Genomic DNA, 14,001 nt, shown 5'->3' on the forward strand with positions numbered 1-14,001 from the left:
CCCCACTGCTATCCTCCTCTTTGGAGCCCCTCTCTTCCTCAATTAGTTCTTTTGTTATATTTCTTTCCATTACTCTCTGCCCTGAAGGTCTCCCTCACAAGACTTCATTTGCTTAACCTTTGTATATATATGTCAAATGTTTGGTACAGTAAGTGGTCTAATTACAGAGGTTCTATTATTTTTTTTTCCTGTAAGTATTTCTAATTGGCAGAGAGGTACATTTATTTCATTGGAGATAGCACAGATTGCCTGGTGCAAAAATTACTCTTCCAAAAAGAATTGCCTGACTTTCATTGACCCAAACGTTGATAGGATTTATAGAGGAATACTTACTTTAAAAAACGTTTCATATTTCAACACGACTGAAGGTATGCTTTCTTTAATTTGCCCCAAATTTGTCTTTTATGCCACCTACCTATGAGAAGCTGTTTCCTGAAACAACTCTTGTTCTTATCTGCCCATTTCCTTGAATAAGGCTTAACACACTACTTTATAGTAGCTCTGAGAAAAGTAGTATAATAACATCCTACTAATTTGCATGTTTTGAGACTTACTCAGAGCAGGCGTCCCATTATTTCCATGTGGAAGTCATTAAAACAATTTGGCAGAGCCTTTAAGATATTATTTAATGTGATATAAGTAAATGTAGATACAGAAAAAGACATTTTGGGAATATATCAATTTTCAAGGCGCATTTGGAAGCAGTAAGCCAATTCATTTTAGCCACTGTCTAATGACTTTTGTAATTTTTGACAAGACTGATATATAACTGGATGTTTTTAAGTCCTCATCTTTCCTGTAAAGTTAATGCTGATAAACTATTAAGCATATTTCAATGTAATATGCTTAACATATATTGACAGTAAAATTTAATTCTTTTCAGAAAGGTTGTTAGCCATAATTACATTTACATCAAGAAAGACAGCCAAATATGCATGGTTAGGATACACTTGCCTTTATAAAAGTGGTATGCTAGCTGACCCAGAGACATTTTATGTTCCATCCTGACCTCTCTTTTCTTTTTTCCATCTGAAGGTACTGAAAATAGCTGTGGCCAAGTTTTCATGACTAGAGCAAACAGAGGCCAGTAACATTTCCTACATCCTGGCTATTTTCTATTGTTAACTTAAATTTTTCTGAGAAAGCTCTGTTTGATAGAACAGAATCTCAGGTTCATTATATAAAATACAAATGCAAGTCCTTATTTTATCTTCAATGCTATTTATAACAGAGAATCCATACATTTTATTCTACTTTAATGAAGTGTTCTTTCTACCAAGAGAGACTAAGATAGTCTATTTATTATCTTGTACAAGCTCATAATTTGACAGATATTAATTTTATTTTCTTTAAAAAAAAAGAATAATTAAGCTTAGATTCTAAGATAATGTGCCTAAGTACAGATTTAGCTTCACACTGGCTGGGTCAAAGTCCAAAAGTGATTTTGTATAATTCATTAATGACTACTTTTGTTTAGATGGATGCTTATTCCCTGTTGAAAAAAAACCCACTCAGTTTCTTATGTATATATGTTATGCTCTTGTCAACTTGAGTTTGGCAAACAGCAACATTTACAAATTATTCAACTTGAATTTAAGTGGACTGTAAAAATATTGCACTTCATTTTTTTTCCATTAAATTATTAAACAAATGATCAGAGACTGCCAGTTCTGAATTAAATATTTAGATTACATATTTAATCTAAACTCAAGTATTTAGTTTAAATTCTACTGTGTAAAATTGAAGGTACTTGGAAAATCATGTTCTGGTTTGTCTGTGTTGGCCACCTCAGACTTCCAGGCCATGATGTTGTGATGTTTTGCTTGTGTCATGCATAAAGTCTAAATTAAAAATTTACACTGTTCTTGAATTTGCAGAATTAGAATTATAATTTGGTTTGATGACTATGTTATTTAGATAGCTAGAATTTTTACTATTAATATTGCTAAATTTATACCTTTTAGCATCACAGAGTAATTTATTTTTATTCCATCTTCTTAAAAAGTCTCTTAGGCTTTTAAAAATACTATTCTGTCTGAATAGCACGAAGTTCTTCCGACTGCATAGTATTTTCTATATAAAATATGGTATCAAAAGAACAACACAATGCAGAACAAGAAATTATGCTATATCATGAGGAAATGTATCCTCAAAGTTGCAGACTAGTCTGTGTCAAAAGAACATTTAATTTTTAGGACCTCTTGCAGACAGTACTTTTAGAAAAAAGTTCGACACTTTTCACCTGAAAAGTATTTTACAAATGAGTTGGTACGGAGATCTAGAGAACCTGATCCCTTAAAGCATTTAATTGTAAACTTGCCATTAAGAATGTGAATAAACACACCTCAGGGAGGCTGCTTATAATTAATTATTTGGATGATGAACACTGAGAGACTTAATTCACCACTACCTTGAGTAAGAAGCAGCCATATGCAATATTTTTGCAAAATGTAAAACTGTATATTGTATCATGTTGTCCAGGTGTAAAGCAGTAAGCAGTCAGGCACTTTAACAGCAATTTCTCCATTTATAATAAGTATTAGACTGCAAATCTTGAAAAGTAGTCTATCTAAAGGAAGTACCTAGAGTGTACCCAGAAAAAAAGGAAGTGGCAAAATATGATCTAAAGTGACTCAACATTTCCGATGGTATTATTTTCCACTGCACTGGTCTAAAATATACTGACAGTTGCTGTTCCAAAATGGGGAATAATAATAGGTAGGTCAAAGAAGTTCTGTCTAATTGGCCTTCTAGAAGCTGCAGCAAATGCAAGATACAATGTTACTAGAATTTCATGTGTGAAAGGATAACTGTTAAAATAGTATTAAATGATTTAAGCAAAATAAAACGTTTAAAAATCTAAAGTATTCCATGAAATACATGTTATAAAAAATAAACCAAAAAAGAAAAGATGACATAATATGTCTCTGGGACATATTCTGGGAAGATGGGGATGAGAATCTAATTTATATATAATTTTGATAAATGAATGATGAAATTCAGCACAGTTAGTGATACCTGCCTTTGAATAGTAAAATAAAACATGTATTTGTCTCTTATTACAACACAAGACTTAGACCATTACACTTGCATATTCATATTCACACGCAGCAACTCTCATACATATAAGAAGAGTTTTAAAAAATCACATGCACTTCTTTATGTTCAACATACCTGGAAGGTCATAGAAAAAATTATTTTTAAACAATATGTGGTTTAGCTAGTCTATGATTGAATGACTCCAAGTGGCATAATACCACTAGGATTCTCAGTGGGGGAAAAAAAGAAGAAACAACGCGGAAGGGGGAACTGCAATGGACACATCACAAATTTGGTACGATGAATTATTGCACACTTACCTACTGGAACTAGGAAACTCCCTCCAACTGCAAACACAATGAAACCTCCATGGGGCCCCCAGATCTAATTCATAAAAATATACCTACACTTCCTAGTCACTCAGTTTGGATTTTCCTAGCAATATCGGCATTCCTTCACCTCTAACACAGTATCTGTTAAAAACAGAAAAAAAGTGGTTAAATTTCCTGGAACATAAATCTGGGTAGCTGAATGAAGGAAAGCCTGTGTAAACACAGGTGGGAAAACAGATGGAGAAAGGAAAAGATAGCAGGGACGCAAGTCTTGTCTTGTGTCCTCTGAGGCTGAGAGAAATTTTGCCAGTGACTACAACAAGAGCAGGATGAGACCACAGTGAACAATCAGTCCTCTGTCCACCAGCAAGGAAACAAATGAAGTAACAAAAGAGTCCTGAACATATTCCCAGAAATCCCCCCTTCAGTATGTTGTGCTGAGCCTTACTGGTTGGGTAGTGCTGGATTTATTCCTTTTTTCTTCTCTTTGTAGGCATGTCAGCCCCACTCTAACATTCCAGTTAAGGACAAAGGCAGTTCATCACATGCTTAGTTGGATCAGGAGTGCATGCCCAAAGTAATTCCTCTGACTCTACAGGGCTGGCAGCTGAAGGGGAACAGGACATCATGAAATCACTGATGCTCATCAGTGTGCTCTACAATAGCTTTGGGACAGCTGTAACTTTTATGTTTGCAGGGGTAACAATCTCAGGCAAGTTATAAAATAGCAAAAAGCTGCTTTTCTCCTTTGTTCCCCAAGTAGGAGCTTGCAGTTCGTAGTAGAGTGCGTGTGAACACCAGCAAACTGTGGTTGGGGTTAGGGGTATGCAGAGAAGTGGAAGGTCATAAGGCATCAGGGAGCAAAATGCCTTTCCAGAAGGGAAAGAGAAATTGCAGAGCCAGATCTTATTGTGATGACTAAATGAGCCTTATTAGCCACACATGGAGCCAACTGAGTAAGAGGAAGGAAATTGTTGGAAAGGAGTTCTTTTACTAAAGCAAATTTTTCTTCAGTATATTGAACTCCTGCATGTTTGTTGTTGTAATTAATCATGAGACATTTTGAATCACCAACTTACATAATATTATGGAGTGATTCTGATATAATTTACACCAGCAAAAATTAGAATTGCCTCATAGCAGTGGCATTACACCAGTTTCTACCAATATCCATTGGTACAATGAAAATTAGATTTGTATTAGGCTCATTAGATACATTACTATTTCTGCTTTGCAAAGCCTCAGTAAATGATGAACTATGCTTCTCTATAAGCAAAAGACTCATATTCTTGTGCTTCGTCTGTAAAGACTTCAAAATCTTTGCATCTTAACAATTTTATATGTCTAGTGAAGAATTAACATGCAATCTGTTCAGTAATTCCTCCTATCACAAGAAGTCTTTGAGTAATTTTTAATAAAACCACCTTGTACTCAGAGGAAAAGGTTCAGTAGGATCAAAACCTGGCAATATCCTCCCTACCATTTACTACTGGGATTATAGCATAAATGAGTTTGGACTACCAAGGTATTAAAGAAGAGAAACACAAACATGCACCAAGACAGACAAAAGAATTGGGGAGCTCTCATTCTCCACTACTGTGTACTTAACAAAGACTTTACATTTTCAGTACTGTAAACTGCAGATACTCAAAACCATGAACAAGATGACAAAAAATTAAATAATATACCCATCACAACATCCTCAAAATACAATTGCCCACATTTTTCACCTGCCTCCTGATTCTTATTCTCCATCCCAGGAAGGCCAAATTCAACTGTGTTCATCTCAAGCTTGCAACACACGTGCAGTCAGATTTTCCTACCTGCGGTTCAAAAGCAATAGGTGTAAGCACCTTCCTGCTCCTTTCCAGCTTCTGAAGGTTTCTTTAGCCTTTATCAGACATGCTTTTACCCCTTGTATTTTTTTTCCTTTCCCATTAATTTCATGCCCATCGACGTTCCCCTGCACTCACAGTTCCTCTGTCTCGTATTTCCTTGCATCACTCACAGCCTGACTCCTACCCACATAGTCCTCTCTCTGTTGACCCCCATCTCACTCCCCACACTCTTCTAACCTCCTGTATGGTTTTGTTCTATATGTTAACATAGCCCTGCCCATCCACTCTTTCCTGACCTTCTTCATTCACACTTTACCCTCCCTAGAGAAGCAGCTAGAAGGAGGTCGTAATTTCCATTGAGGGCAACCTTGTTTCCCCTCATATGAAAACTGCATCAGTCTCAGTGGGCAAAGTTTCTCTTTTATTTGTAGAGAAAAAACACATCTACTGCTTTGCTGAAAGTAGCAGCAATCCTATTCCTAATAACGGGGAACTGAGAGGCATTTTAGAAAACAGAGGGAAAAAGTGAAGGAAGACATCAAAAAATCCATAGACATTTGGGAAAAATGAGTATTGCTATATTTCCTCAAAATTCCTGGAGAATCCAGTTAAAGCAGCTATAGATTATTAAAATCCTGGAATTCTCAATTGGTAACTGTGGCTTACATCATTTCACTGATGTAGAAATAACTATATAATTGTGCAATATAGTGAAAATTAGCTTCATGTATTCTTCAATGCCTAATTCCTGTCCCTCTTACAAAAACTCACATATGATCCATATGATAATATCCTTCAATCAGCAGTCTCAAAAAAACTTACTGGGATGAAAATGAGCATCCTACATGCTGCTGGGCTAAGTAATGCTCCTGCACACAAAGTTCAAGATTAGATTTATGAACACACATGAAGGTTAAGGGATAGGATGCTCTTCCCACAGGAATACCAACAAACGAACCACAAGATCTCTGAGGTTACTGTCTTGTACTTACTCCTTCCTTCCAGAAAGGAGAAACCAGTGAACACAGATGAGGAAAGAGGCAGATGGTAATCAAGCCCATATCTATGGAGGGCTCCCTAGAGTCACCACTCTGCACCTCTCTCAAAAATCAACAGAGAATGTAAGGCAGAGGGGGAGTGTAGTCTGATCTATTCCATTGATGGTTATCCAGGAACATTCTTTCTGACAATTTTAAGCTGTTGTAAGGTTTATCTAGTTTCATGTGAGACTTGTAACACCCAGATCCATAGGAAAGCCTGTTTGTTATTTAAGAGCAAAGATCAGGCAAGAGAATTTAAATGTTCAACAGTATCTCATCTTCAAACCTCCAGATATTTCCTCTCTTTATTACTGCAACTTTTGGTTTTCCAGGCTCTTTTCCACTCTTCCAACAGTCTCCATTCAAGCCTCTCCTAAATACTGGCAACAGTGCTTTGGTTTTAATTAAATCTTGGCTTTCATACTAACCTCCAGTTCTCCAGCAACAGGGTGTCATAAGTTTTCCACTAATACAATGTCATCAATACCCAAACATTTTACATATTGTAAGTTTGATAAATGTTTTCCAAATCCAAGGCAGGATGTTGGTGAAAACCCCCATGAGTTCTGGAGGTGAGCCTGCCTCTCCAGGGACTCCTGAATCCTCCCAGAGCCAGGGCCTCAGGGACACTCATCTCTGGGACATACTTGACACCCAACAGTTAGCTTCTCTGAGCTGGGACTGGGAACTTCCAAATCATTAGACATTAAAAAACTGAAAAAGGATCTGTTTAGGTATGGCACAACCCTCCCACCTATGTGTCCTTCCCTTGCTTGTGAGAGCACAAGTGCTGATATTGATTTATTGTGTCAGACCTAGGAGCAATACAGTTGAAGTTTTTTCTTAAACAGTATCTCAGCCTCAGATTTTGCATGTCTCCATTAGGCAAAAAGGGGTTTTAGGATTTGGACCCAGGCTTACTCTTTCAGCTTGTTAATTTATCACTGTGAAACATTTCTTGTGTCTGCTTTGGTCAGGAAACTTCACTCAGATTCTGGTACGTATTTCAGGGGAAGAGGGTCTTCTCCAGAGAGAAGAGAATATTAGAATCTTTTTTTTCTGCTTTGACAAACCAAACCTTTTAAATTCACAGCTATCCAATGTGCAGCTTGTTTCCTCTCTTTTCAGCTGCAAATAGGTCTTTTCTCTCAGGGGTCTGAAATCCGCTTCTGGGAATTCACAATGCTACATGATATTTTGTTAAAACATCTCTGAATCACACCACTTTGGATCCTAGGGCACTGCCTTTCTCAGGTTCTTTTTCTTCCTGTGTACTTGCCCTTCCTCATCTTGCCTCTCCAGGTTACATTCAGCAGCAGCTATTATCTCCCATTTGCCCCAGCAGCTGCCAGACTTTGGATGCATTTGCCCCCATTTTTGCACCCCTTATCTCATCCCAGCTGTAGTCTGGATAGACAAAACTGCTTTGGTATGCAGCGTAGTAAGTTCTTGTGGTGTCTGGATATTGCAAATACCTTATTTTATGTCTGCATTCCTGCTAAGAAGGGTAGCGGATGAACAGGATGAGCTAAGTAGTCATTTGCACTGCAACAACAGGCTGACAGTTACGTAAAATACTTTCACGCACAATCTCCTCTGATCCTCTGCTGGTTCAGAGGAGTATTATGGTCAGATTCAGCACGCAGGCTCTTGCAAACTCATTTTCATAAACTGGGGCACTGCTAAGCATAGAGAAGACCAAGACCAAGGTTGCTCTGTTTTTTCATCCTCAGCATTTACCTTTTCTTTCTCCTTAATCTCCTGTCTTCAGCATCTACAGTTTAAACCCATGGGATAAACACAAGACCTCTTTACCAAAGTGCTTCTACAAATACTGGTACAAATCACCTTGCAGAGGCTACTGCAGAGTGACAAGGCCTCCTGGCCAGATCAGTAGAAGTTGCTTTAGCGTATTATTCTAAAATTGGATTAGTTAAGTAACTCTATAGCCCAATTCAAACACCGAGCCCAATTCACTTTTCTAAGCTTCCCACTTCTGTATACCAGCTAAATGCCACTGATTAGGCTTTCAAGTGAACCTCTTCTGAATACTTTAGACAAAGTTCTGGGATGATTCATGAGATTCACCAAAAAATTAATACAATGACCAACTAACTGTAACTGTCATGGGCAGCGGTGGCACACAAAAATGTTCAGTCAGCTTCTGGAAACCAGTCTTGCTGCTATTCACAGAAGCAGACACCTATTCTACTTCACAAAGACAATTTACAGTCACAAGGAACAGTATTTTCATACCAGTCAATTACCATATGTAACTGCTTTCATCCAAATATAAATATTCAGATGCCTTCACCTAAACAAAACCCTATTTTTCACTAGGATTACCAGATTAATTTGGATTAAAATTCATGTCTGTTTTTTATTAATGTACATCTGTTAGAGGGCTATCTAGTCAGATGGGGACTCCAGTTTCTGATAGTATATACTGGAAGGATAAACATTGTTGAGTGTTAAAATTCAGTGAAAAAGCACTAATAACAGCTTGAAATATTCATGAAAACCAAAATATCCCATATAAATAATGGTCTTTTATCCACTGCCTGATTTTGAAATTCTTACAGTGATTTTTACCTTTTAGAAGTACTTTAAATTTTCAGAGAAGATTAATCCTCTTTATTTTATCTTTACATAGCTATAAAATTACTATGCAAACTATTATATTTATATTTAAATACTGTCTGCTAAATAACAGTGCTCTTAATTCAAAATAACTTCAAAATTTAGGAAGGTCATTCTGCATCTTTAATAGCTATCCTCACAACACTAAGCAAACTCTGAACATCTTATTCAGAAATATTTTGTGCACTCTTCACTGCAGTTGGAATTGTCTAGGCAAAAGACAGTAGGTTTATTCTGATGTCTCTATGTGTCTGATATCTGAATATCTTTTGTTCTAGTGCATTCATGCCAATGTTATCATTCATTTTTTCCTACTCACCTCCAAAGTAAGAGCCATCTGTCAGCTTCAGCTCCTTGTTGGATTTGGTGATGACACCAGCAACACCATGCTGAATGAAATACATCTTTTTACCCACAGCCCCTTCTCGGATAATATAATCTCCAGGTTGGAACACCTCAAATCGCAGTTTGCTTAGCATGGCAGTCACAAAATTGGGGTCTGCATTAGCAAAAAGAGGCATTGTAGCAACCAGTTTCCGACAGTTGAAGTTGACAATCTCCTAAACGGAAACATAATGACAATAATGGTCAGCAAATATGTATAATATGATGGGCATTGAAAAAAAAACTTTTTGCTTTCTTCACAAAGAAGTTCTTTATGCTCATATTGGACTTTTCTGTGTTTCTTCTTGTGCCTAATTTTTTAATCTTTTCATTATATTTTAATCTGTTTCTAGTGAAGTGATTGAAACAGTAGTGCAGTCTGATTTGTATTTCTGAGGTGAAAGGTTGTCTTCTTCAGGTGATTTTTCATATGTTATTATTCCCCTTGGATTTTAAGGGGAAAAATATGACAGAAAGATAAAAATTAAATAGGAATTACACCGCCTGACAACAAGATTAGCTGTTGCAATAACTGTATCAAATGATAAAGTTACACAAACCCTGTGTTTTCAAATATTACACCAGTAACATCTTCTTGATCAGAACAACTCCAGTGGTAATTTAAATGTACATTCCAGTTAGTTGCAGGGTCAGCTGAAATCAACAGGAATATTTCCTTCCCAGAATTTAATTTATTTTATAAACACAGAGGCATACTTTCCTGCCCTTCAAAGACACCCATATATAGTAGACCCTTATAGGCAGAAAGCACTGCTATTTTCCTAAGAGTGCTACAGGCCTTAAGGAAGTCTCCCACCAAGAATATTTATATTTACACTGCCAACTGTGAGCACATCTACATAAAAGTATTAGTACCAAAAAACTATAAATATCCTACTTGCTTTAAATTTAAAAAAAAAAAAAAAAAAAAAGAAAAAAAGAACAATTTCTGAAAGAGTTTCAAGCTCATACTTGCAGACCTTACTTTGTCTTAGGAAAATTAACGTGGTCCATTGTCATACAGATTTAACAGTATATTGAAGAGCTGAGACTAGTCAGTATTACATATGAAGAGGGGCTCAGGCAAGCAACATCTACTGAGTCAGCAACCCAAACATGACAGGAAGAGCATATATGATCATCTGTATATAAATGCACACAGAGCAAATAAAAGAAAATACATTTATCAGTCACTTAACTACTTTGTAAAGCTAAACAGAATTTAATTGTCAGTGGAGTATCCCTAGCATTTATTAAACTAAGCCAAGGCTTTGTGACTGATGTAAAGGAGACATCTCACCTTCCAGTGCTCTCACACCCTTGACTGAGGCCCACTGAACTCCTGCTAGAAGTTGCTTTTTCAACCTCCCATGCATCTGCTGTCTCATATATCCCATGCAGACAGCTCTCTGAGCAGCAAGATTAGATATCCTTGTCCACAGTTCAGACAAATTCCTTTCTTCTCCTCCCACCCCCACCCCATGATATCCTGCTTGCAGACTTGATGGGGAAGCTCAGATAATTCCACAGTATAAGCAATAAAACCATAATGGATTCTTCAAATCAGTCTCCTGGCATCTGGGAAGGAGATGGGAATCTCCCTTTGAAGGAAAGCCATTGGCTACTGAGGCAATTAAGAAGTTTGGACATGATCTAAGAGCAAAGAAAGAACTGCCTTTCCCTGAGAAATTATGTCCTTTCAAAATAAATCCAGTAGAACTTGGAAAAATAATGTGAAAAAAAATGTCTCACCAGGCACCTGAGAAGCAGAAAGCTGTTACCTCCAACAATATCTTATTTTCCATTTAAGAAAGAAAAAAATAGGGCAAAATTACTTTCTAGTGCTGCTCCTAGGATTGACTTATGATATCTTCTGACAATCCCACAAGAAAGTGTCATTATATAATGGCAAGGTGGAAACAGAAGTGTCTCCAAGCAGAAATGAACACTGATTCTTAACAAAGGGCAGTACAGAGATTCTCTTTAACACTGGTCTCAAGAGCATCAAGTCTATATACTCAGACAAACACTGTCAAGCCTTTTTTCCCCTCCTCTTTTTTTCCTCTGGAATGAGCCAACGAGATACAAAAAATTTATAACTTTATATAATTATATTGTAACACAGATTTAATTCCAGAATTATTGGGTTAGACTGAATGAAGAGTAAGATGCTACATCTTTGAAGTCAACCACTAAACTCCAATTGAATTCAGTGAGGATATGATTCCAACAAGAACATTTTATCTGAGAATTATTTATAAGTGATGGAAATAGAATAACACTCCTCTTCCAACACCTTTCACTGTATTGCCTCACTTTCTCTCAACCTCACTGATTGCTGTAACTTCCCCTTCTTATGAGTGTTTTGGCATGCCTGAAACATTGTATCATGTATGGACTCCATGGCTAAGTGTAAATGGCCTGGATTAAGACAAGGAGGAGACAGATCTGAGACCAAGAATAGAGTTCTTCAAGGTTGCATGAAACTTGAAATGTACAGGAATACATGTCAGGAACTGGAACAGAAAAGATGTGAGAAAAAGAGCACTGAGATTTGTAATGACTGTGAGACTCCTACTTGTAGAAAGGAAGAGCAGTCTGGCTATGTCTCCCACCCAGCAGGCAAAGATATGGATGCTACTGGTGTGACACTATGGGACAATAATATCTACACAGATGACATCAGAGTCAGAGCTTTAAAAAACCCCACAAGCTAGCCTTGCTTGTAAAAACATGTGGAAAATTCGATGCAGGATGTGTCCTGTTTGCCTGAATCCAAAAATTATCTCAAGCAACAGCACTGCAATGTGTGAAATACCAAATAGGTGTCACTGACATTCAAGATCAGCAAATCCTGCTGAGTCATTAAGTCAAGAGAAGTAATCACAGGCTACTTCTTTAAGTATATTCTGCATAAGGGAGTAAATATTCTAAAGAGATTCCAGCTGACTATCTTTCTAAAGGATGAGGAAAAGCCTGTTTCCCTTCTCATCTAAATACTCCATTTCTCAGTAAAGCTTCAGCCACCATCTCCCTCCCAAGGGAAAGTTATTCTCTGCTCCCACTGCTTGCAGTATGGTGGCATCATGCAAGGAGTCCCAGACTATACCCTCAGCTCTGTATGAGACTGCCTTACTGCAGTCTCAGCTGATGCTGGAAAGCTGGCGATAACTACTACTTGTCTTGCTCAGGGACTTTTCAGTAGACTTGCTGCTTGTTTTCTGTTTCTGAAAACGAATAGCTTGTCTTGCATGCGCAGGAAGCAGAGAAAGAAAATTACTAAAGAAAGCAAAAATTGAGTGGAAATTATATAGAAGCTGGTGGGGAAGCACAGAAAAGGCTGGGCGAGTGGAAGGTTCAACTCCAATCATGATCAGAAAGAAAGAGTAAAATAGACCTAATGTAGTAGTATTAAAAAAGAGAGAATGGGAGGAAAACAAAAAGAAGGAACACAAAGACTTAGAAGAAAGGGGAAAAAAGAGGCAGGAAGGTTGACTTTAAAAGCAGATTGAGAAACTGAAATTCCTGAAAAAGTGAGAGCATGGGAGCACAAAACCTGGAGAAAAGGTGTCTGGAGTGAAAGCTGAGAAGTAGGGCAGATGAAGTAAACGAAAGGGAAATTGGAAAAAAAAAATGTAAGTGATCAGTAATGTCTCTTAATAGCATCATAGAGGAGCATGATACAGAGAGAGGGGAGAATTCAGACCTGCATGACTCCTCCGCGCAGAGCCAGTCCAGCCCAACAGAAAGGAATTCATTTCATCTTGGGAATACCTACAAATCACACCTTTGTCACAGGATTTCACCCTTGGAACCTCATGTCCTCTTAGGGCTCCATCTTTTACCCACCTTTCTCTCTTGATATATAACCTATATCTGGATATACTTACGTATATACACACATTACCTGCTCAGCCTGAGGTGCCTAATGAAGGTACCAACATAGCTACAAAACCACCCTGCTGTGGTAATTTCAGCCGTTATGTCCCAGTAATGCATTCATTTTGTTGATTAGTTTTCTGTGAAAGTTTATGTTAAAGTACAAACTTTCCTTATTTAAGACATTAGAAGGTGGAAAATTACTGAGTGAGAAAGAGATGTGTCATTTTTAAGTGCTTTGTTTTTCTTCAAAGTGTTCTTTTATTTAAATATGAGATCATTCAGAGCAAGTAAAATACATTTCCCTGGATCTTAATCACAGGCAGTGCTGCAATTTCAGATTTTTGTGTATGACTTTAAATATCATCTTGAGGAGAAAGAAACAGTAAAGATTATGAACGTGTTTTATGTAACTCAGGAAGTACTAGGAGGAATAGCTCTGTGTTTTAAAAGAAAAGTAACAAAAGAACAAACTGCCAAGTTAAAAGTTGACGTTTTGTGCAGAGAACAATCTTTCACTTGTATTTTCATTGAGTTAATTCTTTGGAGTCAGTCTGGAACCAGATTATGCTGCCCAATATGATATCTTAATTAAATGAAATAATAATGATTTTGTCTCACCTCTAAATGGAGAAAATACCAAGTGAAGCCTGAGGAAAGTATTAGGAGTGTCTTACACAGCTGAAGTGGTTAAAGGGCAAGAGTGATTCAGACCTATATGGAGCAAGTGTTGATCTAGTTCAGGTATTGGTCTCTGTTACACAAGAAGTAAGTTGGAGGTGCAATGGTCTGCTTTACATAACAGATTGGCTAGGTAATTACACTGGCTCCTGCTCCTTTATACTGTAC

At 37.2% G+C, this 14,001-nt stretch overlaps 1 protein-coding gene across 1 annotated transcript in view; it reads right to left on the reverse strand.

Annotated features, from left to right (window-relative positions):
- HCN1 (hyperpolarization activated cyclic nucleotide gated potassium channel 1) overlaps positions 1-14,001 on the reverse strand; it is a 207,816-nt gene that overhangs the window by 18,863 nt on the left and 174,952 nt on the right. The window contains exon 6 of the mRNA XM_074813024.1: positions 9,209-9,449. Within this exon, the coding sequence (XP_074669125.1) occupies positions 9,209-9,449 (241 nt within the window). The remainder of the gene's footprint in view (positions 1-9,208; positions 9,450-14,001) is intronic.

The sequence above is a fragment of the Strix aluco genome, chromosome Z (assembly GCF_031877795.1).
Source record: "Strix aluco isolate bStrAlu1 chromosome Z, bStrAlu1.hap1, whole genome shotgun sequence".
NCBI lineage: Eukaryota > Metazoa > Chordata > Aves > Strigiformes > Strigidae > Strix > Strix aluco.